Below are 26,810 nucleotides of genomic sequence, written 5' to 3' on the forward strand. Positions count from 1 at the left end.
TCACAAGTGAGAGATGTGGGTGGGTTTTTCTTTATTATGTGTATATATATATATATATATATATATATATATATATATATATATATATATATATATATATTTACGAATTCGTGCCCGCCGGCATGCGATCGGCCGCGTAACTCCAATCGCAACCGCGTCGCCCACCGAACGGACAATTCAGTCATGACCCTCCTGAAACTACTGCCAGGAACCAGTCACGGGTGGGTGTTTAACCTCACCACAGCCCAGTCCACATTCTACCCGCACGAAATAGGGTGAATCGCCGAATGTCGATATACCTAAGTACCCGCGCGGGTAACCTACAGAGGGGCTGCACCACGCCGCAGGTCGGCCTGGGACACGAATTGCTTAAGCGGTCCGTTCCGTACTACAGTGATAACTGAGCGGTGTTATCGCCGACCTCGACGGATCCGATTCTCTTTAACGGGCGTTCAAAACCCACTACTCATTCAACGATGCAAGATGGCTTTTCAAAAGGGAAATAGGACACGACGAACGGGGTACATTTCACACAAGGACATTTATTATAAAGCACACGTATATACAGCCAAGGCAGTCATGCAATGTACAGGCAACAAGTGAAAGCAATACGACCGAATACGAGCAATGTACAGTCACAGTCACTTATACTGGTCTACTTACAGGGACACGGCACCACAGCAGTCATACAAAAGCAAGAAATGGCCATCCCCAAAGACGAGGGTGGCAGACAGGGTCCGCGGACCTTTATAACGCAGGACCTGGAGGACCAAACGGGTCCCGCGAGACCGTGGCAGGTTACCTGCCCCCTCAAGGTGCCTCGGTGGTCGGCGAGTCGCGACGTCCCGCTCCCACGACCGTCAGCGTGATCGCGCCTGGTTCCGGGCCTCCCACGTGGCCGGCAAGCTCTCTCCGGCGCTCCTCGTCTGGACGCGCAGGTCCACCACACAGCCGGCACTGCTGTGCCTTCCGTCAGCTTCTCCCACCAGCAGGCCGCTCACAGGACCCCGAGCACAGGAACCAAGCGAGGAAGGGGGACCAGTGCAAACGAGAGCATGAACCAAGCGAGAGGAAAAAGAAGAAACCATGGACCAAGAAGAGCTCTTGTTATGAACCACCCCGGGCCGCTTCGTGTGCGGTCCGCCCTTTATAGCACGGGGCTCCGCCCTTCGCTCCGCCCCGCTTCTGACTCCACCTTCCTTCGAGAAGCTTCTCGAAAAGGGGCGTGCCCTCACTCCGACTGCCTCACGTCATGCATCCACCAATCGGAAGCGAGCTGCCCCGCCCCCTTCCCTTCACACCAAGCACGGGGAAAATAGGTGGGAAAACCCACGCGTCATCGCAATTCCTTCCTTGGCGCCTTTGTTTGCCGTTCTCGGACGGTTTCCGACGCGGAAACCGTCGTAGCGTGGTCTATGGAAGATGGCGTTCGGAAGCGGACGTAGTGGCGAAGATGGTGGTGGTTGTTTGTGTGGAGGTTTGTTGCGTGCTTGGCGTTGTGGCGTACTTGGTGGCGGTTGTTGTTTGCGTGGTTCAAAACAACGATAGATAAAGAAAAACGGCTATCTCAAAGAGTCACAGCCCGGCGAACACAAACAAATCCCTCTAAACAACGGTGGGGAAACCTACTGTATCTGCACATAAACTTACCAGGATAACTGATCTAAGGAACCTTTATGGTGTTCTGCGAATTTCCACAGCCGTAGCAATATATATATCTTCTTCTTCTTCTTTCGGCTGCTCCCGTTAGGGGTCGCCTCAGCGGATCATCCGTTATGATCCGCATAATGATTTGGCACAGGTTTTACGCCGGATGCCCTTCCTGACGCAACTCTGGTCACCTCTTACGACACAGTGATATGGTACACCTATTCTAACCGGGGCATACACCGGGCCCAGTACACTGGTACTCACTTCGCCGACCTCGGAAGGATGACAGGCTGAGTCAACCTCCTGGTGTGTATTAATTAAAGCAGCCAACTGGGCTTGAACTCAGGACCTTTTGGATCCCAAGCCGCTACCCTAACCACTACGCCAACACCATGCTCATATATATATATATATATATATATATATATATATATATATATATATATATATATATATATTTATATATATATATATATATATATATTTATATATATATATATATATATATATATATTTATATATATATTTATATTTATATATATGTATATATATATGTATTTATAAAATATATATAAGCATGGATCAGTTCACTACGCTCGCCTTACCACACATCACTACAGAGGCACAGGCTTATTTTAACTGAGTATAATGACTGTACATGAGATGCTGTGTTGTGATTTACACCAGTCATAACACAAACATTTCTTTTGTACAAATTTATATTTGTCATGTTGGTGATTATATTTTTATCAGCAATTTATGTTGAAAAAAGATTTTTTTTTTTCCCCAAAAATACCCCGGCGACATATACACATGGAAGGAGTATGTGCAGACCGTAAGTTTGGTACGATTTCACAAAAAGTTTGAGGGAGTAGTTCAGTCACAACACAACACAACACAACTGTGTATAGTGTGGGGGTTGCATGTCATTGTATTTTTTTGTTAGTTATACAATTCCTTACCCCTGGTCCAATTTCCCTGAAATTTGCTGTTCCACATTATTTTAACACACAGTCAATCATCTCAATAAGAAATTGCTATTCTTCATCAAATGGACCTTAAAACAAGAAATATCAGTGATTGAGTATCGTACATCGGGGTGTCCCCTCTGCAGGGGAGAAGGGTGGAGCTTTGCTTTAACTCAGCCCTTCTGCCTCTGTTGGAAGATGAATTATTTGTGAGGAATCAAACCAATAGCATTTAAGTATTTATATTCTGTATGCAGAAAGGAAATTAATATGCAATGGGTGCAAAGTCTCCATGGGACGAAAAATCGTCATCACACGATCCTGTATGACCCCAAACAGGGAAATGAGGCAATTTGGTCCATCATTGGTGTGTTGCACTCCAGGTAAATTTTTGCTACAACTCTAAACATCAATCTTCTTATCTTCGAGATGTCCTGGATCTTGATCGTGTGTGTGTGTGTGTGTGTGTGTGTGTGTGTGTGTGTGTGTGTGTGTGTGTGTGTGTGTGTGTGTGTGTGTCCTTCATTAACTCGATTTCTTCTACATAAATACTCTACAATCATTCTGGATAATGTGGGTTTAATACTTTTAATCCTGGCTGTTATGGTTATTTATCATTTTACTTATTTCAGCAAAGCAGTCCCGTTCTGCAATCATGGTATTCAAAATCTGTCAGGAGAACAGGCAGCCTCTTCTGCAACATGGGATGTCTTGATGGATGGTATGCACAGGTTAATATATATGAAATGGTATTTGTGCAAGGCCAGTGAGGGCTGCCCCAAGCTCTGTGGTCCACAATGTACTCATCTCTTAAAAGACCTTAGAAATTGTTAACGTGTGTTGAAATACGACAGAACATTAAGGCAATGACTGGAGTAGATCAGGCCTTTTCCACATGATGTTTGCTCGTTTCACACAAAAACTGCAACAATATTGCCTTTTCACATTGGTGTGTGACAGATATGCCCACCAAGTTGTTTTGGTATCCTTTTTAAAACAATCGATTGGTAACATCATTGACTATTACAATTGACAACAAAACATGAAATTACCGTTCTAGCGAGGAACTGGATGAGCAAAATACCAGAATACCTTGTGAACACTGCACTTGCATGCAAGTGACATTGATGCTGAAGTGACTTGTTCTGTCCATGTCACCATGACTGGCTGAGCCATAAGGTGGGGGGAGTGTATGATTTGACGGAAGTCAGTCGACAAAATGAGACAAATTCGGATTTTACTTTTGTCCCATTTAATTACATCATCAAGAGGTTTGATATTTAAATTGAATACCAGAGTCCAATTCCACACCTACCTGTCAAAAACCGAAACTATGAAATAATCCTTCATGCCCTAAAAGCAAAGTGTGCTGATCAATTAAAAATAGAATCAATCATAGTTAGCATTCTGAACATAACTATGTAGATCTGAAATCATGTATATAATAAAACATATAGATAACACCATAACTAATGAGAAAATGGATGCAATATTTTTGGTGATTGTGAGAAAGGCCCAAGCATGCGTTAAATGAACATTGGCCTGGAGTATAGTGAAACCAGAGTTGTGGAAATAATACACAGAAAAAGATCTGATGCTCTAATGTTTATTAAAAAGTTCACTTAACAAGATCAAATGAGCTAAGATCCTCGTCCTCTTAACGATGACGTCATAAAAACGAATATGACGTCATTGTGATGTATCAGGTTTGCGATAAATTATCATCTGTGCTAATGCCCGGCTCGATTCCCGCAAACAAAATTCAAACAGCTTGCCTAGTTTCGGAGATAATGGTGGAGGCGATTTCCATTAGCGGCGATATTATGACATCAACTTTTTTTCTAGGAAGAATTTCCAAAATCGGAGATGGTTACTGCCTGCGCGTGGGCTTTCTGCATATACATGGCAAGTTTCACGAAGATCCGATGAAAACTCTGGGTTGTGAAACAAAAAATGTCAAAAAATAGGAATGACGTCATAAAAATTGATATGACGTCATAGTGATGTATCATATGTGCGGTAATTCATCTCTGCTAATTGCCTGTTCGATTCCCGCAAACAGAATTCAAAAAGCTTACCTAGTTTGAGATAATTTTTTAGGCGATATCCATTAGCGGAGATATTTTGACGTCATAACTTTTTTTATAGGAGGAATTTTCAAAATCGGAGATGGTTACTGTCTGCGCCGGGTATTTTTACATATATATGCCAAGTTTCAGGAAGTTTCGATGAAAACTGTAGGCTATGAAACAAAAAAGTCCACAAGGAGTAGATGAAGAACAACAACGTGAGTAAGATTTAGAGATCCTCAACGAGGATCTAAAAATACAAATTATGGAAAGGTATCTGCAAGTTCATGTTTGTCTCTCGAATACTCGATTGATTGCTTTGTGCAGGATGAGGGATGCTATGGCAAAGAGTCGAGACATCAGCCTAAAGTTAGGATTGTTTTCCAGAAAATAGGAAATATCATTGATGAAGATTAGGAACAGACAGTGCCGTGGAACTCCAGCCACGACAGGGAGGGGAATGAGAAGATCCAGTTTACAGTTATGTGCTGACATTGACAGTGGAGGGAATCAGTAAGGAATGAGAGGAGGTGGCCTTGGGTGCCATAGGTTGAGAATTTCAAGAGCAAGGCAAAGTGGCAGACTGGGAATTGCTCAATATATGTCCCTGATCTCTCCTGAGATTCAGGACCTCCACCCATTGTTGAAATAATCATACGAACAGTAACTGAGTTAGAAACCAAATGTTTGGTCTGAGGTCAGGATTTTGGTGCAAAGGAATGATTTAATGTCAACTGCAATGATTGATTCTATGACTTTGCTTCAAATTGGAAATCAGTGAACAGAGCAGAAAGAGGATATGTAAGAGTTGCAGAACTGGTGTTCAGGATGTGGATGCTGATGACATCCAGGTCCATTAACATAATCCTTATTGCGAGTTGCCAGAATCTTCACCTTCTGAGGTGAGAAAGTTGGTGTCCTGGAGTAGTTGGGTGTGAGTGGGTAGGTTAGGGACAGAGAGTTAGGGTTTTGCTATGTGAGACTTGGAAGCAAACAATTGAGACATTCGGCATTCACATGAGAACACTTGGCTGTGGTGCCATGTGAAGTGAGGGAAGGTATGGAGGAGAAGCATTCCCCAGAGACAGACTTAATTATTTGCCACCAGGAACTTGATTGAATCCAATTTTGTTTTTGGTTGCAGTGTGTTGTGACTGTTGGATGTTTGTACATCACACAAATGTGAGATGCCACTCTTCTTCACATTAAAGCAAATATTTATGAAACTAGCAAGGGCTACGCGACACTGCCGGTCAGAGGGGTGGGGGTGGGGGCGCTACCCCACTGGGTGAACTTTTCCCGCCATTGGTGTCGGGATGTGTTGGACATTGAAAAGCTATGGAGTTATTGGCTTCCTGGTGGTTACCTTTTGCTTGCAGGCCGGAGACCTGTATTGTCACAGGCCGGAGACCTGCACTGCCTGACCTCACATCCCAATATACACTCTGTATTGGCCTCAAAACGGACATTAAGACCAAATTGTGGTAGTTTAAAACCTTGCCCAGATTCTGAAGTACCTTCACCCAACATTTGGGGCCTCTTGGTGATACAATTCAGTCATGAAAGAATAACGAACAAATGCACACCAGACACACAAATACTTGAAGATATCAATAAGAAATGATTTTTTTTTAATTTTAATGGCTGTTCTGTTTTCATTGATTAGATATTACATTTCCATTTAACATTGGTCCCTACCTTGTTTGTCCTCTTCGTCTTTGTCTCTTCTTTATTGCTTCACCTGTCCAAAAATGTAATTATTTGTTTGGCCCAAAGTGAGAAAAATTGGAGGTATTCTACTTGCCTATTTTGCAAAACAAATTGCTCAGGGGGAAAATCGCAAAAGAAGCATTCTTCTAAAAAATATTTTTCATTTGTCTTGCCCTTGTCAGATATCAAGGCCCTGACTATAACTTAAAGGTAACAAATTATGCCTTTCAGCAAAAAAAAAAAATTATTTTATTTTTCTTGCAAAACCACATTCCTGGAAATGAACTATGATGGTGACCTCTTAAAGTTGTTTATTTTGCTGTTTTTAGGGTGCAGTAAATTATGGTCAAACGAAAAATTTGACATTTGTTTCTCATTTTGATTTTTCAGTTCTCACTTGTCAGCTGATGTAGTGGAGAGGCAGAAATTAAAAAGTGGCCGAGATAAGGATTTAAAAATCATCGAGAGGTAGAAAATGTCATCCACCATAGTTAGTTCAGAAATGGGTTGGGGCATATGACCAGGTAGGATGACATCAATTTTTGTCCAAAAAATGGCCCTTTTTAACCCTTTTTCTGTCAAAAATCAGTAATTTTAGGGGTAGAGAAATAAGATTTGCTCATAAAATGCTAATTTTTGACGCTAGAATGTTTATTTACCACTTAAAATGAAGTATTTGATGTGCTCTACAGGAAAAAATATGAAAAAGTTACAAAATTTTACTGTAAGGGGTCAGCAGCAGTCCAAAATGGCAAATGGCCCTTCCACCCAGAAAACTGGGCCCTTTTTCAGAACGGCCCCCCTAATCACAACTTCTGGTAGAACTGTAGACAAACTTCACCATTCTTCAGCATGTGGACATATTCAGGTAGTTTTTGGGAAGTTTTGAGCCTGATAGCTCAATCAGGGAGTGATTACTAGGGGTTTGAACTTGTACCCTTTTTGCCACGAGGCGAATTCCAGCATTTTTCAAGACACCAGCACTAATGAACAAAATAGTACGTGAATAATGTTCAATATTTGGACCTGAGTGACAAGTTGCCCATTCTAAATGATGATATATGATGGGATTGGGGTGGTTATAATATAGTGATGCTTCTATCCCCCCACCCTCTCCCCCCACCCCTCCTATCTTCAGCCATAACACATCAATCATATAACTGATGAAGTTTTCCAAGTCGGCATCAGAGGTGCAATAACCTGAAACCACAAAGTATTCACCATTGTGCTCCCTGTATCATCATGAATGTTTCTATTCGATGAGATCCTTCTGACAAAGTCCACCACAAAGACAGGCACTGATGCAAGCCCCAATTGTCTTCAAGCAGCCACATCTTATCTCGATACATCCGGCTTTGCAGGATCAAGTGACCAGGTCAGCGCATTTTTTGGGAATGGGATCCAGTGTCATAAGTTTTAGTTTCAGTTTCCCCTTTTCAAGGATCCATCCACAACTAGTGGGAGGACGACACACTGGGTTTGGCACTATTGCGTTCTTCAAAATGAAAGTTTGGTAATTTGCTCCGTCTAAGTGCAACTGGAGCGCATCCTGTGATGGCAGTAATGATTCCACAGAGCTCTTGCCCTTTACAAACATCGTCAATCCAACTTCGTTTATTGAGAAGATGCTCTCATACCCATAGAGATGGCATATGAAATGTTCTGCATAATTCCTGGCTTCATCGGTCAGCTCGGGGAACTCCCCAAACTGTGTCAGTAAGCCTGGCTCTTTCTCATCGACTTTCCATGTTCTTCGTTTTGGTTTTCCAGACAACTGACTTGTGTCACAGCCCGATACCGAATGGTATGCAATGACATTGTCCATAGTCAGAGGTGGATAGTCAATGGCATGAACGGGGATGTATTTTGGCTTCTGTGAAGTTCCACAACTCATCCATACTTCAGAAGGAAGGTGTTTACGGTGGCCGACAGCAAGAACAAGGACATTCGTGTCACGACACTGGATAACAATATGGTTGTACCCAACATCAGTTGCCCCTTTCGCATGGAGTATTAGCCTTGTATCTGCTTCCTCATGGTTCGATTTCAGCTGTGAGATGTTATCTCGGCTCGAGGACCAAACACCACTGGCATCCTCAAACCCCCCAGCGAGAACAAGCTCATGACCTTGTGACAAGTCACTGGCATCTCTGATAAGTTCACTGCCTTGAAATGAAGCCAACTCTGCTTTGTTTCTTGAATGACTGATGAACTGCTTCCAGTTCTGGGGCAACTTCACACATCTAGATTCGATCACCCTTCTTATTGGTCTCATCACACCTGCACGATTTGAACGCGTTCCATCTTTGATGGACGTCTCAAAATATCTGTCAAACAATACATCGACTCAGGAATACCCCAATGTGAATTTCCGTTTCACACTGTTGGTGAATACATCTGCCAGATCCCCGAATGTATTGGTCTTTTCTGGCTTGCTAATGGCCTGAATGATGGCTGGTCCATCAATCAGGAGACAAGTGGGGGCATCACTGTATGGTAGATGATCCATTGTCTTGACAGTTGTTTTCTCATTGAGGATGTCTATGTGATCAGATTTGTTGGTGGACAGAAGTTTGTGATCGGTTTTCACGAGTGCAAGCGGAACTGGAGAGAGTTCGTGTTTGAGAATGTTCTCCTAGTTAACGTTCCTCCCATGATCTGAGGCTATGAGTAACCGACGGAAAATATCTCTTTCTGCTTTGACTTCATCAACCACTTTGTCCTTTTGGACAGTGACTTTCACTTTGTACATTGTAGCAAGAGTTTGAGCTTTGTTCTGAGGCAACCTTGAATAAAAGTCTGTGGACTGTTCGATGAGACGTGATTTGACGAAGTCTTGCACTCGGGTCACACCCTTCTTCTCAACGGACAGTAGCCCGTCCCTCACATCATCAGGGGCCACATCACCTGTGGACAAACAAATGAGGTCTTCAGTTGTGCTGGAAAAAACCCTAAGACGTTTGAATTCAATGATAAGTTTAGCTATGTCTGATTGATCACGTCGTATGCCTGCTGGATGTCCCTGTGGCTAAAGTCATCATTGCTGTCTGTCTGCTGTAGGTTGTAGAAAGAAAGGGTATCATCAGCAATCCGAGAGCGTTCATTGTATGTTAAACACCATCTGTCCCGTGTTGATTCAAGGTGGGTTATGCCCACAATTCCTCCATTGACCTTGGCAATCCGATTGATATGCTCTAGTTCCTGATCACTTGGTATTTGGCAGAATTTGCTGCTTGTTCTCTTTATTGAAAACCGTCCTGCCATGAACTCTGCATGTCCCTCTGGTGCTGTGGTGACAAGGTTTTGCATATCAGCCAGATAAAGTGGACCCCACCGAGCATAGTTAGTGTGGTCATACAGAGCAAAGTAGGGTAACATTCTTGAAAACATCTCCAGGTGCAGTTCCCAGTTGCCCTCTCGCTCAGCCCGAATTGATCCCATCAGAGTGGCAACCATTTCCATGTATCGTCTTCAGTAGGTAAACGTTGGACAATTCCTATGCAAAGAATCAAGCTCCTCGAGCAGACCTAAGATTCTGGAAGTTGACTCAGCAAGCTTTTCGAAACACTTGGTTGTTTCATCAGCATCCTGGTCCAAGAACTTGTTTATGATACAGTCCACTTGTGTCCCTAAACTGTCCTCCAGAACTCTGCCATTCAGACTTGTCCAATTCTCGAATTCTGGCCACAATATTCCCCAAAAGGCTTCGAATGTGAGTTTATGTCCTCGCAAGGCTTTGTTATAAGCGTGGCCAGATAGCAAGAGCACAGTAGAATCTTCCCCAAAAACCCCACTTTCTACCCAAATGTCCTTGAGTCCAGAGGCTTCCATTTGCTGGCCGATAGCTTTCATGAAGTTCATTGTTGTGTGAAAGCCTCCTAACCGAATGATCACATCACAGAATTCATTCTCATGAAGCCAAATTATTTATTTTGCCCTGCAGTAAAGGGCCTGATCAAAGGTTATGACTGTGTGTTTTTCCCCTAACTTTTCTGATATTAGTTTGCACCGAGCAATGACTGTATACACTGTGTCCATGTCATCAGCTGGGGCTGGAATGATTGGCATATGCCCGACTGTTGTAACCTCAGACTCAAATGGGGAAATTACATGGTTAAAACCTGTCCACGCAGGAATCTTTTGTTCATCGGTGTTACTTAAACGACACAGAATCCATGAAATGTCCTTTGCCTTAGCGGTTGTCAGGGAATCTCTGCTTGGGTTGTACCATTCCATGGCCACCAAAGGGAATATTGGTCCAGGGCGTTGATTACTTCGATAACCTGAGGGGAAAATCTCATGGAAATCCTCTGGAAGGGATGGGCCAAAGCTCCTTTGTTTTCCAATATCTTTGCTCGGGGTATGTTCGTCTACGTCTTGTGAGTGATCTACATGGTTTTCTGTAGAGCCATACTGAAAGGCAGCGCACTGAGTGGCATTGAACATGCCTTTGCCATCAAGTGTTTCTACCTTGATATTAATGTTGTCTCTGGCGAACTGAGTGAATTTGCCAGACACTAGATTTGGTGGAACAACCAACTTTCCATTTTTCTTCCATCTTTCCACCTCACTATTTGCGATAGAAGTGTCAATTTTTTCAACCGTTTCATAACTACTACAGTGACCTGCAGCATGGAGAAGTTGAACTAAAGACTTGTTTCTAGTGGCATGGTGGATTGTGGAAGCTATTACTCCATGCTTTGGTGTGAGGGTTCTTCCTCCTGAGGATACGTCCACAATATCTTGCGCAATACTTAATATCTTTTCACGTTGTTCCACTTTCTGATTGCTACCTATTATCATGCTCAACAACATAAACAGATTTGGGGGAACAAAATTTTCTACGTGCTTCTGGTCTATATCGTCATAATGCTTGTGGGATTGTACACACTTTAAATCTGACCTAATTTTCAAACTTACATGGTGCATGCTTCTAAGAAACTCTGTGTCAAGATCTGCCGCAGTCAGTGTTTTCAAAAGTTTGTGTTCAGCTTCTTTGCCTACAAGTTCTGAAACATTTTCTCTTAATGTCCTAATAATAGGTTATGCTGGAGTACTAGGTGAAATCAGTAAAGAATCACATTTACGCTCCTGTGCTATGAATTCTATCTTGTCTCCGAAATGCTCCTGAATCTTCAATCTAAATTGTCGCAGCGCATTATTGCTCTCTACATTACGAGATGACTTAATAAAACCAGTCTCTATGTCCGTCCGTCCGTACGTACGTCCCCATTTTTTTTTTTCCAATTTTCTTGATATTTGGTATGTGGGTGGATGTCGATGAGTGATGCACGACGGTACGACTTTTGACACGATTGAAGGTCAAGGTCACTCCAAAGTTGCGAAATCGTTCATTTTCAAAATCTATCTATCTCCTCCGCTGTTTGTGACCCGATCTTCGAAATTTCTTCGGATTCTGATAATATGGAACAATATCTAAATTTTGTCAGGCCGGTTTTTTTTTTAATTCGTCCTGGTTATCGAGTCACGTGTCTTCAAAGTTGGAAAAATCGTCGATGTGATACGGTCAAAAAAATTTCGCCCGATCTTGTTGAATCTTGGTATGTAGGTCGGGGTCGATGAGTGATGCACGACGGTATGACTTTAGACCTGATTGAAGGTCAATGTCAAGGTCACCGATGCTGTAAACTTGTGAAATCATTCATTGTCAAAATATCCGCCATTTATGACTCAGAAATGCGGTTTGATTTCTGAGGTCCGGTTTCTATCCTTTTGAAGACACATTGATCATAAATGTTCCAAATCAACCATTTTCAAAATCTATCTCCGGATAACTCCGAAATGTAGTTTGATTTCTGAGGTTTTCTATCCTTTTAACTCACGGGCTTTCAGGTCAGGTATGGAAGCATGTGCCAGAACAGCACGTCGCTGCGTCCACTTTCCGCCGGTACTCCAGGGGCCTCCGTCTGGCCATCCCCCAGGCAGATGCCAGGCCCATCCCCATCTCCTTGAGATGATGGTCAACCTGTTGCAACCATGAGGCACGTGGTCGACCCACTGGCCTCCTCCACTCATGAGACTCCCTCGCTGAGAGAATCTGGTGAGCAGGATCAGAGTCAGGAAAACGAGCCACATGTCCATACAGCCGCAACTGACGCTCACGGACTATGCAGGTAACAAATCTCATCCGAGTCTCTCTCAGCAACCGCTCGTTGGACACAAAATCTGACCAGCGATAGCCAAGGATTCTCCGAAGAGACCTGGTACCAAAGGAATTAAGTCTCCATCTCAGATCCTTGGTCAGAGTCCAAGTCTCGCACCCATAGAGCAAGACTGGAAGTACCAAGGACCTGAAGACTCGGACTTTCGTCCTCCCGCACAGGTACCGGCAGCGCCACACCCCATGATCCAGTGAATCCATGACTCCCCAGGCCCGACCCAGACGTCTATTGACCTCTGACTCGCAGCCAGCAGAGACATGAATATCACTGCCAAGGTAAGTGAATCTCTCCATGACCTCAACATCCTCACCACAAACAGACACAGACAGGACAGCAGCATCCAAGATGTCACCGAAAGCCTGGATCTTAGTTTTGACCCAAGAAACCCATAATCCCAACGGCTCCGACTCCTCATTCAGCACCTCGAGGGCCCCCAAGAGGATATCTAAAGTCTCCGCAAAGATGACTGCATCATCTGCAAAGTCAAGGTCCGAGATCTTGACATTCCCAAACGATGCACCGTAACTTGATCTCTCGGACATCCTCCCTAAAATCCAGTCCATACAAGTGCTGAAAAGTGTGGGGGCAAGTACACATCCCTGACGAACTCCAGTAACAACTGGAAATAAGTCAGAGATGGTACCACCACACTTCACAGCACTCTCAGTACCAGAGTAGAGTTCAGACATCAGATCGATCAGTTTCGGTGGCACCCCACGAAGACCAAGAATCCTCCAGAGGACATCCCGATTCACTGAATCGAACGCTTTACAGAGATCAACATAGGCTGCAAGCAGCTCCTGCCGACACTCTCGTCTGTGTTCGGTGAGGACACGAAGTGCAAGGATACGGTCGATCGTTGACCTCTTTGGTGTAAAGCCTGACTGCTCTGGACGCTGGTGCTCAAGCAAATGGTGGCGAACCCTATCGAGAATTATCCGAGCAAAGACCTTGCCCGGCACTGAGAGCAGCGTCACCCCTCGGTAGTTGTTGCAGTCTTGGCGATCACCCTTCCCTTTCCAGAGAGGGACAACAAGGCCCCTCTTCCAGTCAGTTGGGATGATGCCTGTGTTCCAGGCAGAGCACAAAACTGCATGCAACGACACGAGTGCAGCATTTCCACCAGTCTTGTGAAGTTCGGCATGGATGCCACAGATCCCTGGAGCTTTGCCCCGTTTCAACTGGTTCACTGCAGCCCGTGTTTCCACAAGCGAAGGTGGACCACAGTTGATTCGAGGGTCAGCAACAGGGATTGTAACACCCTTGACGTCCAACTCGACAGCTGGGGGATCAGCCTGGTACAACCGCTCAAAGTAACCGGCCCAGCGGGCCTTCACTTCAGACTCCTCTGTCAAGAGCCTACCACTCTCTGCTCGAACTGTAGTGCTCCGAGGGATGGGCTTGGATGAACGTAATGCGCGAATTCCCCTGTAAGCGGGACGAGAATCACCTGTCCACAGGTGATGCTCTACCCCCTCACAGATTCCTCGCACATAGGCCTCCTTGTCCACCCTCAGTGCACGTACAGTTTTACGCCTCAGCTCCCTGAACAACTCAGCTCTGCCATTCAGCCTGGCCCTGCGACTCTGGTCAATGGTATCCAGTGTCCCTTGAGAGACAAAATTCTTCTTTGCCCTGCGGTGAACTCCAAGGCATCCACCGGCAACATCAAGGACGATGGTCTTGAAGGCGCTCCACAACTCTTCAGGACCCCCCAAAGCACCCAGACCCCCCAAGTGTCCACTCAGCCTGTTCGCAAACTCCTCAGCTACTCTCTCATCCCTGAGCTTGGCAACATCCAGCCTCGGCTGGGATGGTACCATTCTCCAGGATTTAAGGTGCAGCTTTAGAGTTGCTACAACAAGCCTGTGGTCAGTATTGAGGAACTGAGCACTCCGGTAGACCCTGCAGTTCTGGATCATCCTCCAACGACCGTCAATGAGGACATGGTCAATCTCCTTTGCCACACCGCCAGCATTGGAATACCAAGTCCAGCGATGAGCTTGTGGGCACTGAAACCATAAACCAGCCACCCTAAGTCCATGACTTCTTGCAAAGTCAAGGAACTTAGTGCTATTCTGGTTCATAGTTCCTGACCCATGGGGACCAACACACACCTCATAACCATCCCTATCAGTTCCAGTCGATGCATTGTAATCCCCCAAGACTAGAAGTGTATCTCGTCTGGGGCACTGTTCAACCACAGACTCGAGTGTGGCATAGAATGTGTCCTTCACGGTGAGATCACTCGCCTCAGTCGGAGCATAGACAGAGACCAGGGAAATGACACCTAAGGAGTGACGAATCCTTAATCTCATAATACGCTCGTTGACCGGTGTTACCTCAATTATCATTGGGGTCAGCTTATTGGACACAGCTACAGCAACTCCTTGGGTATGGTAACCATCAGAGAGACCAGACCGATAGTAGGTGGAACCACCCACCATTATCTCGCCGCAATCCGGTCTCCGAACCTCAGAGAGAGCTGCAATCCCGATGTCCAAACGCTTGAGCTCAGATGATAACAGAGACAGGTGATCATCCTCTCTTAGGGATAGGACATTCCAGGCACCCACCCGAAGGGACCGCCTCAGGTTAACCCAAGGAGACCGCCGTCTGGTGGACGACACCTCAGCACCACTCCGACACACTCTCCCGCAATCTGACCCAGGGATGTTACCTCGTGGTTTCCCTCCTATCAAAGATTGGGGGTCCCGAAGGCTTTGCCCCAATCCCATCATCCGGTGAGCTGCCCTGCGAAGGGAAGCTGCACAGGAGGTACTCCCACGGGCTTTCGTCTGTACGTTAAACCAAAAGACAAGACGACATCAAAGCCATTCTAAGCCGATCAGAGATCCACATCTACAGAGCTTCAGAGATGACCGTCACCCCCAACCGGGGGTAATTTTTTGATATGGTTTCAGGCTGCATCGCAGTCACTAATTCACAGTACCGATTACACACAGTTTTAACCGAATAAATGTTCCCTTTCTTTATTCCACTCTCCAGTTCTTCTATTACACAGTTAAAGCATGCTTGGTTCAGCGTCCACAGCGACGAATCAACGCACACCTTAGATTTTTTTCGAAATTCAACTGCTGTTTTACAAACTTAGAATAACACCAGGTGGTATTTACCCTCAGAAGCCACAAGGTCTGAAATACCTGAGAGGCGGTACTGCAGCAAGAGATGATTTTTTGAACCCTTGATGATTTTCTCCGATGTTTCTAGAGTTTGTATTTGATTGAGGGTACCTGCTGGTTCTTGACAAAATATGCATTTGTCCCATTGCATTCGTCGAACATTACTCCTTGATAAGACTCTGGTCGTCTCATTGATGGGATCCCCTGTATTTGCCGTCAGGAATGAGGATGCGTTAGCCTTTTGGAATTTAGTTTTCAACCTTTCTAAATGAAGTGAATTCGTAATACATGAAAAACAGTCTTTATGCCACTTCAGTTTCTTGGATTCGTTGTCTAAGTCAATTGCACTGTTCAGAACATCAGTGTATTGTTCACATCTGTACTTGATTCTTGTCTCCACTGTTTCTTTAAATCTGCCTAATCCTTTCGAGGTTGCTTCTCTTAGGTCTTTAGCAGGCTGCACTTTCTGACAAATAGCACACTTCTCGAGCACGAAACCACATAGTCGTTTGCGTTTGCGAACTTTCAGTGTTGACTCTATAACCTGCAAAGCAAAGAACATCGATTCGAATCTCTGAGGCCAATGCTTATAAATGACTTTACCAGCATGAATAACCCCACCTTTAATGGGCAAAGAGCCTGATCAGTAAAGCTAACAATGATGAATGCATCTTTCATTTTGCATTTGGTGATAAATTAATCATTGAGAGATGGCCCCTTTTTCAGATTCAAGACGATGCACATGTGTTGACACACAACCTATTACAGCCTTATTGTTTTAGTAAATCTTATCAGGTTACCTTTTTATCCCTCGTGAAACACTATAGTTTGTTGTGTCTCATGAGGTGTACTTCATTTGACTTGTCAATGAATATCAAGAAATTTGGAGGGATTAAATCAATGATTTTGATGAAATGTCAAACTTCATTTACAGTGCTGCCATCTTTTTTCAAGACAGGACCTGAGGGACCATCTCAAAGGTTTAGAAAGGACGTGAAGAAAAACAATAGGATACCTCAGTCGATGGAGGAAGATTTAAAATACTATAGATTACCTCAGTTTCTGGCCTTTTATTTTTCCAACCAGACCCAATCTCAGGCTGGGGTATGAAGGGTTGGGGTAGAAGGGTCACAATATCCTGATCTCCCCTTATGGCTGAAGATAGGTGAGGGTGGGGGGGGGGGGTAGAAGCATCACAATATTCTAACCACCCCAACCCCATCATATATCATCATTTAGAAAGGGCAACCTGTCACTCAGGTCCAAATATTGAACATTATTCACGTATTATTTTGTTCATTAGTGCTGTGTCCTGAAAAATGCTGGAATTTGCTTCGTGGCCAAAATGGTACAAGTTCAAACCCCTAGTAATCACTCCCTGATTGACCTATTATGCTCAAAATTTCCCAAAAACTAACTGAATATGTCCACATGCTGAAGAATGGTGAAGTTTGTCTACAGTTCTCCCAGAAGTTGTGATTAGGGGGGGCCGTTCTGAAAAAGGGCCCAGTTTTCGGGGTGGAAGGGCCATTTGCCCTTTTGGACTGCTGCTGACCCCTTACATTAAAATTTTGTAACTTTTTCACATTTTGTCCTGTAGAGCACATCAAATGCTTCATTTTAAGTGGTAAATAAACATTCTAGCATCAAAAATGAGCATTTTATGAGCAAATCTTCTTTCTCTGATTTTTGGGAAATCAAATTTTGACAGAAAAAGGGTTAAAAGGGCCATTTTGGGGACAAAAATTGATGTCATCCTACCTGGTAATATTCCCCAACCCATTTCCTAACTAACTATGGTGGATGACATTTTCTACCTCTCGATGATTTTTAAATCCTTATCTAGGACACTTTTTAGCTCGCCTGTTCGAAGAACAGAAAGCTATAGCGATACCCCCGGCGTGAGCGTCAGCGTCAGCGTGAGCATGAGCGTGAGCGTGAAAATGTTAAAGTTTTTGGTGCAAGTTATTTTTTCCTTTCTAATGTTTTTATCGACCACACTATTTTTTATACGTATTATGTGATTCCAGCATATTATGTGATACCGGTCGTCCGTCTGTCTGTCTGTCTGTCCATCCGTCTGTTCCTGTCCGCACTCTAACTCCCAAAGTTTTCAACTTTCACGTTTCATATTTGGTACATAGGTACAGACTGTGCAGACGGTGTGTCGCGACATACGTTCGTCATCTAAAGTGGTTGCCATGGCAACCAGGATGCTGTTTCCATCTGTTCCTGTCCGCACTCGAACTCCCAAAGTTTTCAACTTTCACGTTTCATATTTAGTACATAGGTACAGACTGTGGAGACGGTGTGCAATGACATACGTTTGTCATCTAAAGTGGTTGCTCCGGCAACCAGGATGCTGTTTTCCATCCGTTCCTGTCCGCACTCTAACTCCCAACACTACATATTACTTTTTCTTTTAGATGCATTTCTCATGGCAAGGCAAGTACCATAAAATTCGGACCATTGAGCGCATCGTTATATAAGCCGCATCCCCGATATTTAAAAAAATCTGAAATTTAAACACACACAAGCCGCACTGGTTTATAAGCCTCAAATATTGCACAAAAACGTCCGAAAATTAGCCACAAAAAGTGATCGATCTTGCTTTGAGTCTAATCTGAACAGTGGAAACACCCCAACCATCCACTGTCTGTGTGTTAACCCAGTCTTCAAGTTCGTCTTCCAGTTCAGGCTATCGGCATTTCCGACCTCAGAAAGCCTTTGTTGACTTTTTGCAGCGAGAAAGTTCACCCCTCTGTGAGTTTTGAATTCCTCGTGTGGACCTCTTGTTTACTGATTACAATATACAAATACATATATTGCTTGAAGATTATTTGGATCAGACCACTGCAATGCTTTATAAAAAAACATTATTAGACTCGTCTTTTAAAAACGAAAAACGATAAATGTATAAACAGGCGAGCATTGGGTGGCTTTGACACCACTCTGGTTAATTTCTGCCTCTCCACGACATCAGCTGACGAGTGAGAACTGGAAAATCAAAATGAGAAACAAATGTTAAATTTGTCTTTTGACCATAATTTACTGCACCTTAAAAACAGCAAAATAAAAAAAAAACTTTACGAGGTCACCATCATAGGTCATTTCCAGGAATGTGGTTTTGTAAGAAAAATAAAATAAAGCTTTTTTTTTTTTTGCTGAAAGGCATAATTTGTTACCTTTAAGTTATAGTCAGGCCCTTGATATCTGACGAGGGCAAGACAAATGAAAAATATTTTTTAGAAGAATGCTTTTGTGATTTTTCCCCCTGAGCAATTTGTTTTGCAAAATAGACAAGTAGAATACCTTGGTGAGAAAGTTCTCTAAGGTGAGAAAGTTGGTGTCTTGGAGTAGTTGGGTGTGAGTGGGTAGGTTAGGGACAGAGAGTTAGGGTTTTGCTATGTGACACTTGGAAGCAAACGATTGAGACATTCGGCATTCACATGAGAACAGTTGGCTGTGGTGCCATTTGAAGTGAGGGAAGGGATGGAGGTGGAGCATACCCTAGAGACAGACTTAATTACGTGTCACCAGGAACTTGTTTGAATCCAATGAAGTTGGATTGGAGTCTGGCATTTCACTCAAGCCGACTGGCAGGGTCTCCGAGCAGCCATCAAACTTATAGACTGGTCTCCTATCACTACTTTCTCAAACATCAACTCATCCTGGGAATTCTTTCAAAGAAACTTGCTCTCCCTCATGCACAGATTTATCCCCTCTCGTGTTCAGTTGTCTTACCCTTCCTCCCGCCCTTGGTTTACTGAAGCATGTGGCGAGGCAGTTGTCCTGAAACAACTTGCCTTTGCCTCATGGAAAGCAAACCCAACTGAGGGCAATCTCAGTTCTTTCCACAAAGCTCGGAACAAGTGTGTATCTACCCTCAGGAGAGCCAGAAAACAACATCTTTCTCATCTCAAGTCTGAACTCTCAAACCTCTCTCCCTCCTCAAAATCCTGGTGGCGTTTAATCAAATCTGTTTCTGGTGTATGTTCCCCCTCCATCCCCTCCCTTACCTCAAATGGCCGCACTGCTGATACCGCACGTGATAAAGCTGAATGTCTAAACTCGGTGTTTGCAGCGAAATCTTGTGTCCTAAACCCATCAGTATCTCTACCCACTTTACCCAGTCGCACCCAACTGTCCCTGGACTCTGTATCCTTTTCTCCTGACAAGGTGGAGAGCTTGCTTTCAAACCTCGAGTCAGATTCTGCAACCGGTCCAGATGGCATCAGCCCACGTGTCCTCAAAGCCTGCTCTTCTGCTCTTGCTCACCCTCTCTCTGTTCTATTCACCCTCTCATTTGCCCAAGGTCATCTGCCATCTGCTTGGAAATCTGCTAACATCACTGCCCTGCATAAAAAAGGTGCAAAAACAGATCCCTGTAACTACAGACCAATCAGCCTTCTCCCAATCATCAGCAAGGTTATGGAATCCATGATCGCTTCAGACATGAAATCCTTCGTCTTCTCCAATGGCTTGATTTCCAATCATCAATTTGGTTTCAGACCAGGTCACTCTACCCTGGATATGCTGCTTCTGCTCTCCCATCAATGGATGGAGGTCCTCAATGCCAGACAGGAAATCCGAGCCGTATGCCTGGACATATCACGTGCTTTTGACACAGTCTGGCACCCTGCCCTACTCACCAAACTCTCTTCCCATGGTATTCAAGGCCATCTCCACTCATGGCTCGCAGACTTCCTCTCCTGTCGCAGTCAACGTGTGGCCCTAAATGGAGTTCTTTCATCCCCTCTTCCTGTCCAGGTTGGAGTTCCTCAAGGTAGCGTTCTGGGCCCTGTTCTTTTTCTGGTTTTCATCAATGATCTCTCGGACTCTCTGGAAAATCCTCTATTTCTCTTTGCCGACGACTCCACCCTCTGCCATACCATCTGTCATCCCTCAAACCGGCAAGCAGCAGCTGCTTCGCTCACTGCAGATCTGGATAAAATCACAAACTGGTCCAACACGTGGAACATGTCTTTCAATCCAGACAAATCTCACACTCTCACTATGTCTCTTCGAAAGGACCGTTTACAAAACCCCCCCATCCACTTTCTCAACAATCCTCTGGAAGAAGTCTTTTCTTTCAAGCTTCTGGGTCTCACTATCTGCCATGATCTTTCCTGGAAAAGCCACATTTCAAACCTCGCCTCCAAAGCCAGTCGCCAACTGGGAATCCTCCATCGTGCAGTCCTTCCTCGGCCCACCTGAGCTCCTGACCACCTACAAAGCTTTCGTCCATAGCCTGATGGAGTACTGCTCTCCCCTCTGGGCTGGTGCTCCTGCCTCCCACCTTTCTCGGCTTCACGCTGTGTAAACCAACGCATTTCGGATCATTGGCATCTCCCGCGATGAGGCTGAGTCTTTGGGCGTCTCACCCTCTCACCGCAGGCTGGTCGGTGGTCTTTCTGTTTTCTACCGTCTCCTCTCCAGCCTTGCCCCCCTGCTCTCTCTGCGATTTGTCCCCACCACATTTCCACAGGGCGCTCAAGGTCCGCCAACAACCCCTTTCTGGTAAAACTACCAAAATCACGAATCACTGCTCATCTTCACTCTTTCATTCCTCTTTTTTCCCGCCTTTGGAATAAACTTCCTCACTCTATTCTTTCCCATTCTTCCCTCCAGGCTTTCAAAACAGCTGTTCAACCACCACCACCTCTTATCTTCCCCCATCCAAATCCTCGATCTTTTCTACCCCCGATAATCCACCCAAGCCCACTTCCTTCAATTCCCCTGCTTTCCTTCCTGAAAGTCCCTGTAATGTCCATATTCTCCTCGCCATGTTCCCCGTCCCATCCCCATCCCTCTCCCTTCCACAGTTCACCGAATGTGTCTGTTCCCCACTGTTTTGTCCCTTCCACTCCCGCCCCTCTTGTCTCATGCCTCCTTGCTGTGAGTTGTGTGTTAGCTCTCATACGAGCCTCGACCAAGGTATACAAAAAAAAAAGTTCCTATAATGTTTGTACTCCACACAAAATGTGAGCTGCCACTCTTCTTCACATTAAAGCAAATATTTACGAAACTAGCAGTGTCTACGCGGTACTACCGGTCAGAGGGTTGGGGTTGGGGGCGAGCTTTACCCCACATTGGTGTCAGGATGTGTTGGACATTGAAAAGCTCTGGAATTATTGGCTTCCTGGTGATTACCTTTTGCATGCAGGCCGGCGACATCACTGCCTGACCTCACATCCCAATATACACTTTATGGTGGCCTCAAAACGGATATCAAGGCCAACTTGTGGTAGTTTAAAACCTTGCCCAGATTCTGAAGTACCTACACCCACCATTTGGGGTCTCTCGGTGATACAGTTCAGCCATGAAAGAATAACATACAAATGTACAAATGCACAACAGACACACAAATACTTGAAGATATCAAGAAGAAATGATTTTTAAAATTTTAATGGCTGTTCTGTTTTCATTGATTAGATATTACATTTCCATTTAATATTGGTCCCTACCTTGTTTGTCCTCTTCGTCTTTGTCTCTTCTTTATTGCTTCATCTGTCCAAAAAATCATAATTTGGTTAGCCCAGAGTGAGAAAAATTCAAGGTATTCTACTTGTCTATTTTGCAAAACAAATTGCTCAGGGGGAAAATCGCAAAGGAAGCATTCTTCTAAAAAAAACTTTTTTCATTTTTCTGGCCCTTGTCAAACATGAAAGGCCTGACTCACTTAAAGGTAACAAATGATGCCTTTCAGCAAAAAAATAAAAATAAAAATTTTTTCTTACAAAACCACATTCCTGGAAATGAACTATGATGGTGACCTCTTAAAATTTTTATTTTGCTGTTCTTAGGGTCCAGTAAATTATGGTCAAAAGAAAAATTTGACATTTGTTTCTCATTTTGATTTTTTTCAGTTCTCACTTGTCAGCTGATGAGAGGGTTGGGTGCTCTTCCTTCTCAGGCCTAAAAAGGACTTTGGTTGCCATAACCCAACAGATCCTTTAAAGACAGCTTGACTGTAGCCGTTTTCAAAAAAAATTCATTGTTCCACACAAACTTTTTTATAAAATGCAACCTTCCAAATACATTTTGTGATCGATCTATTTGGCATTTGGGAAAGGTTGTTTGATTTGCTGCAACAACTACTACTACACCACACTCTGTGTTGCAGAGCATTGGTTTTCTGCTGAAGCAGTCATACTGGGCAGTTTCTCAGCCCTCTCCCAGCAGTAGTTTGGGCAGGAATTTGTAATTTGTTCAGAGTGCCAACGACTGCTCATTTACTCTTTACAAAGGACACCATGGGGTCATGAACGTCAACAATCTAATGCCAGCAGATGGGACACCCTTTTAACGTCCATCTGAGGGACGGCACACACATTGATGAACATTGATACACACCCAGCCTGTGAAACAACAGGATGACAGTTTATTGCTGAGTTGGGATTCAAACCCATGCTAGACAGCCTAAAGGTGAGTGTGCGTACCTCTAGAGTCTAGAGTCTAGGCCATCCTGTAACATCTAATTAAAGTGCCTCCACACAGACTTAAATTCAGACAAGGGGAAAATGAACCAAAGAAAAATCCCTCCTTTGTCCTGGCACTTAATTTGGTCCAGATGGTCCTTATGGAACGTGGAGTTGAGACGCTTCATAGACGCGCCCAACAAAATGGTGCCAAGCCGCCTTCTCATTGCGGGAAGAACATACGTCAGGCAATTCGTGAGCGGTAATTAACACCAAGGCTCAGAGACTCCGTGCAGCTTCTTTTCATGAGCGAATATGCTGACCGTTCCTCCTTGTACCTGGTCGAGTCACAACGATGGCCCACACGACGGGAAAATTTCTGAGGCCCCATGAGGAGGCCACAAGGCTCTCCTTACTTCCTCAGAAACGTACACCTTCACGGCTCAGATGTACCATCAACGACTAAGTCCTGCTTAGCACGCGAGCCATTCACACAACACACATATATATATATATATATATATATATATATATATATATATATATATATATATATATATATATATATATGTATGTACACACATGCACACAATATCACTATATATTTCACTGTCTCTTCCACATTCCCTACAGTCTGGGAGCATGCCTGGTGGATTTGACTTGGCTGGTATCCTCAACAACCCTAGCTTCATGAACATGGTAAGTTTTTCTGTGCTTTAAAGTTTGTTTGTTTTTTCTCTTTGTTGGAATATTACCCATTGACATTGACAATCACTATGTAACATATTTGTCAAGGCAGGATTATGATGGCTGTGTCTCTGACAGGCCACAAGTTTGATGCAAAATCCAGAAATCCAACGGCTGTAAGGCTCTCGCTCTAACATGACACACAGTCATTGTTATCACTCATGCAGCAACCATCTCCACTCCCTTCAACAATATGTGCTACCACTATCATAATCCCCAGGATGCCTCACTATCTTACCTATCACTATAGAAATCTGATTGTAACTGGCACTTTATTTGACCACACTATCATTATTAATTCCAAAAAAATGCCACACACAGGCATGTTGTTTGCAATATGTGTGAAAAATCAAAGATTGTTTGCTTGTTTACAGGATGGCAGGGATGATGTCTGGAGGGTTTTCAGGTGGAGTGTCAGGTCTGGGAACCACAGACATGGGAGGCCTTATCGAAGCGTAAGAAAACTGGATCGTATTCTTTAGGCATCCTCGCACGCACGCACGCACGCACACACACACACACACACACACACACACACACACACACACACACACACACACACACACACACACACACACACACACACACACACACACACACACACACACACACAATTCCCTGCTCCCCAACTCCTCCTCTCTCAACACCAATTGATTGATTTACTATTGTTGGAATCCTGAATACAGTCAGCCTGCCTGGCCATGCATTTTGAAATCTTTGAGATGGAATGTGACCACTATACTGTCTCATAACAATCACCATCATCCTTGTTGACTGCAGTGGCCAGCAACTTGCCCAACAGATGCAGCAACATAATCCAGAGCTGATTGAGCAGCTGAGGAATCAGATCCGCAGCCGCCCACCCAGTGCCAGCTTTGAAGAGCCGCCTCAGCCTCCAAGGTCTGTGCATGGAAATGCCAAAAGTGTTTTTTTTTTTTTCTTGGTTTGGTTTCCCTGGCCACCATGATTCTCTCTCCCTTTGTCTTCAAAACCAATTTTGCTATCGTTCCATTAAAACTCTCAACGTTTCTACATTTGATATACTTGGCCTTTAAAAAAAACAAATTGGCTCTTCTCTCTGCCCTGAAAAATTGTTTCGAGCTCAATGGTTAATTGCTGCATTTTTAATATTTTTTTGACATTCAGAGTCAAGGTTTCATGGAACAACTAGAATACAGAATGGATCAGAATACAACATAACAAAAGGAACAGCAGAAAGAGAAGGGGGAAATGCCAACAGCAGGGTTAAGGGAGAAAATAGACAGAGACTTGCAAACAAGGGATGTGGTGAACGATTTGGGGGAGAGGAGAATGCAAAGGGTGGACAAGGTGGATACAGAAGCAATATTTGTGGGGGTGGGGGGGGAGTGGGAGTTAACGAGGTTAGAAAAGATCATGGTTTTTGATTTGGGACAATCTCAAATGGTGGTGAACAGCTGTCTTGAAGACGTGGAAGGAAGAATGAGATTGAAGAGGATGTAGAAGTTCATTCCACCAGCAGGTAAAAGAGGAACAATGATTGGAGGTGAGCAGTGATCCTACATTGACATCGTTTTACCAGAAGAGGGTTCATGGTGGACCGCATGTGTCCGGCACATACCTGGGTGTGGGGGGGACAAAGCACGGAAAGGGCGGAGGGTGAAAAACCAGAAAGGAGGTGCTAAAAGACAGAGAGACACCAACTTGTCTGCAATGACAAAGTGATAGGCCCATAGACTCTGCTTCATCGTGGGAAGAGGTGAGGCAGGGGAGCCAGCCCAATGGGAGAGCAGTACTCCACTGTGGATGAAAGCCTTGAAGGGGGATAGGAGTTCAGGTGTATGAAGGAAGGACTTTGTTGGTTAATAATGTTTTAAGGATTATTAAGGATTTAAGGATTATTTTTTGCATAATTATTGCAATTGGTACAATATTGTGCAGCAATGCCAACCCTCCCGATTTCATCGGGAGGCTTCCGAAAATTCACCCAAACTCCCGCCCTTACGATCACTATCCTTATCCTCCCGAAATTTTGATATTTTTGCACTGTTCACTAATCAGAATGTACTAGTATGAGAATTGAATGAAAATCATCGTCTGCTACGTATAGCATGTGGTAACTCCATAACGTTCGCTGCTTCCAAATTGTACGTAAAAAATTGCAAATTCAAATGAGGAGCAGCGAAACATTGGGTCTGGATCTCGCTTATGCGATCATGCACTGAGATTTAGTGCATGCGGTATGTGTGCAATACAGTGCATGCGGTATGTGTGCAATACAGTGCATGCGGTATGTATGCACAGTGTATATGCATGCGATACGCTCACTGTATGCAGCTGGGCCCCGTACCAGCCCGGCGGTCGCGACCACCGTGCGGTGTTTAACAGCCGCTAGAGTTCTACGAGTCGCGCTGCAGCTGTGGAACATCGACTTCGAAGTTACCGATGCTTCAAGCCCTCGATGTTGATTACGAAATGGCAGAAAAGAAGCTTACGAAGACCAAGAAATGGTCTCAGAAGTACAAGACCGAATACAGTCTCCAATACCCGTGTATTCGAAAGTCTGAAAGAGGAATTCATCATGCGTATTGTACAGTATGCAGCGTTGATATTTCAGTTGAGCACGGAGGTCGCGATGATATTCGGAAGCACGTTGGAAGCAAACGGCACACAGACATTGCAAAGGAGAGATCTTCGAGCACGAGTACCGGTACACTTCTGAATTATTTCACCAAACAAGGGACAAGCGAGGAAGAGGATGTTACCCGAGCGGAACTTCTCTTTAGTGGATTTATTGTGGGACATAACTTGCCCATATCAGTCTCAGATCATGCTGGACCTCTATTTCAAAAGATGTTTCCAGATTCAAAAGTTGCTTCAAAGTATGGATGTGCAAGAACAAAAACTTGCAAGATGTGCAAGATGTGCAAGAACAAAAAAA

At 44.2% G+C, this 26,810-nt stretch overlaps 1 protein-coding gene across 3 annotated transcripts in view; it reads left to right on the top strand.

Moving 5' to 3' along the window:
* The window catches only part of LOC147032861 (small glutamine-rich tetratricopeptide repeat-containing protein beta-like), a 62,184-nt gene that overhangs the window by 27,265 nt on the left and 8,109 nt on the right, over positions 1-26,810 (top strand). For all 3 annotated transcript variants that reach the window (XM_085870801.1, XM_085870802.1, XM_085870800.1), the window contains 4 exons: positions 23,777-23,842; positions 23,969-24,006; positions 24,265-24,345; positions 24,671-24,790. In XM_085870801.1, coding sequence (XP_085726927.1) covers positions 23,777-23,842; positions 23,969-24,006; positions 24,265-24,345; positions 24,671-24,790 — 305 coding nt within the window. The remainder of the gene's footprint in view (positions 1-23,776; positions 23,843-23,968; positions 24,007-24,264; positions 24,346-24,670; positions 24,791-26,810) is intronic.

The sequence above is a fragment of the Eptatretus burgeri genome, chromosome 2 (genome assembly GCF_056783735.1).
Source record: "Eptatretus burgeri isolate ZD-2024b chromosome 2, Ebu_testis_v1, whole genome shotgun sequence".
NCBI lineage: Eukaryota > Metazoa > Chordata > Myxini > Myxiniformes > Myxinidae > Eptatretus > Eptatretus burgeri.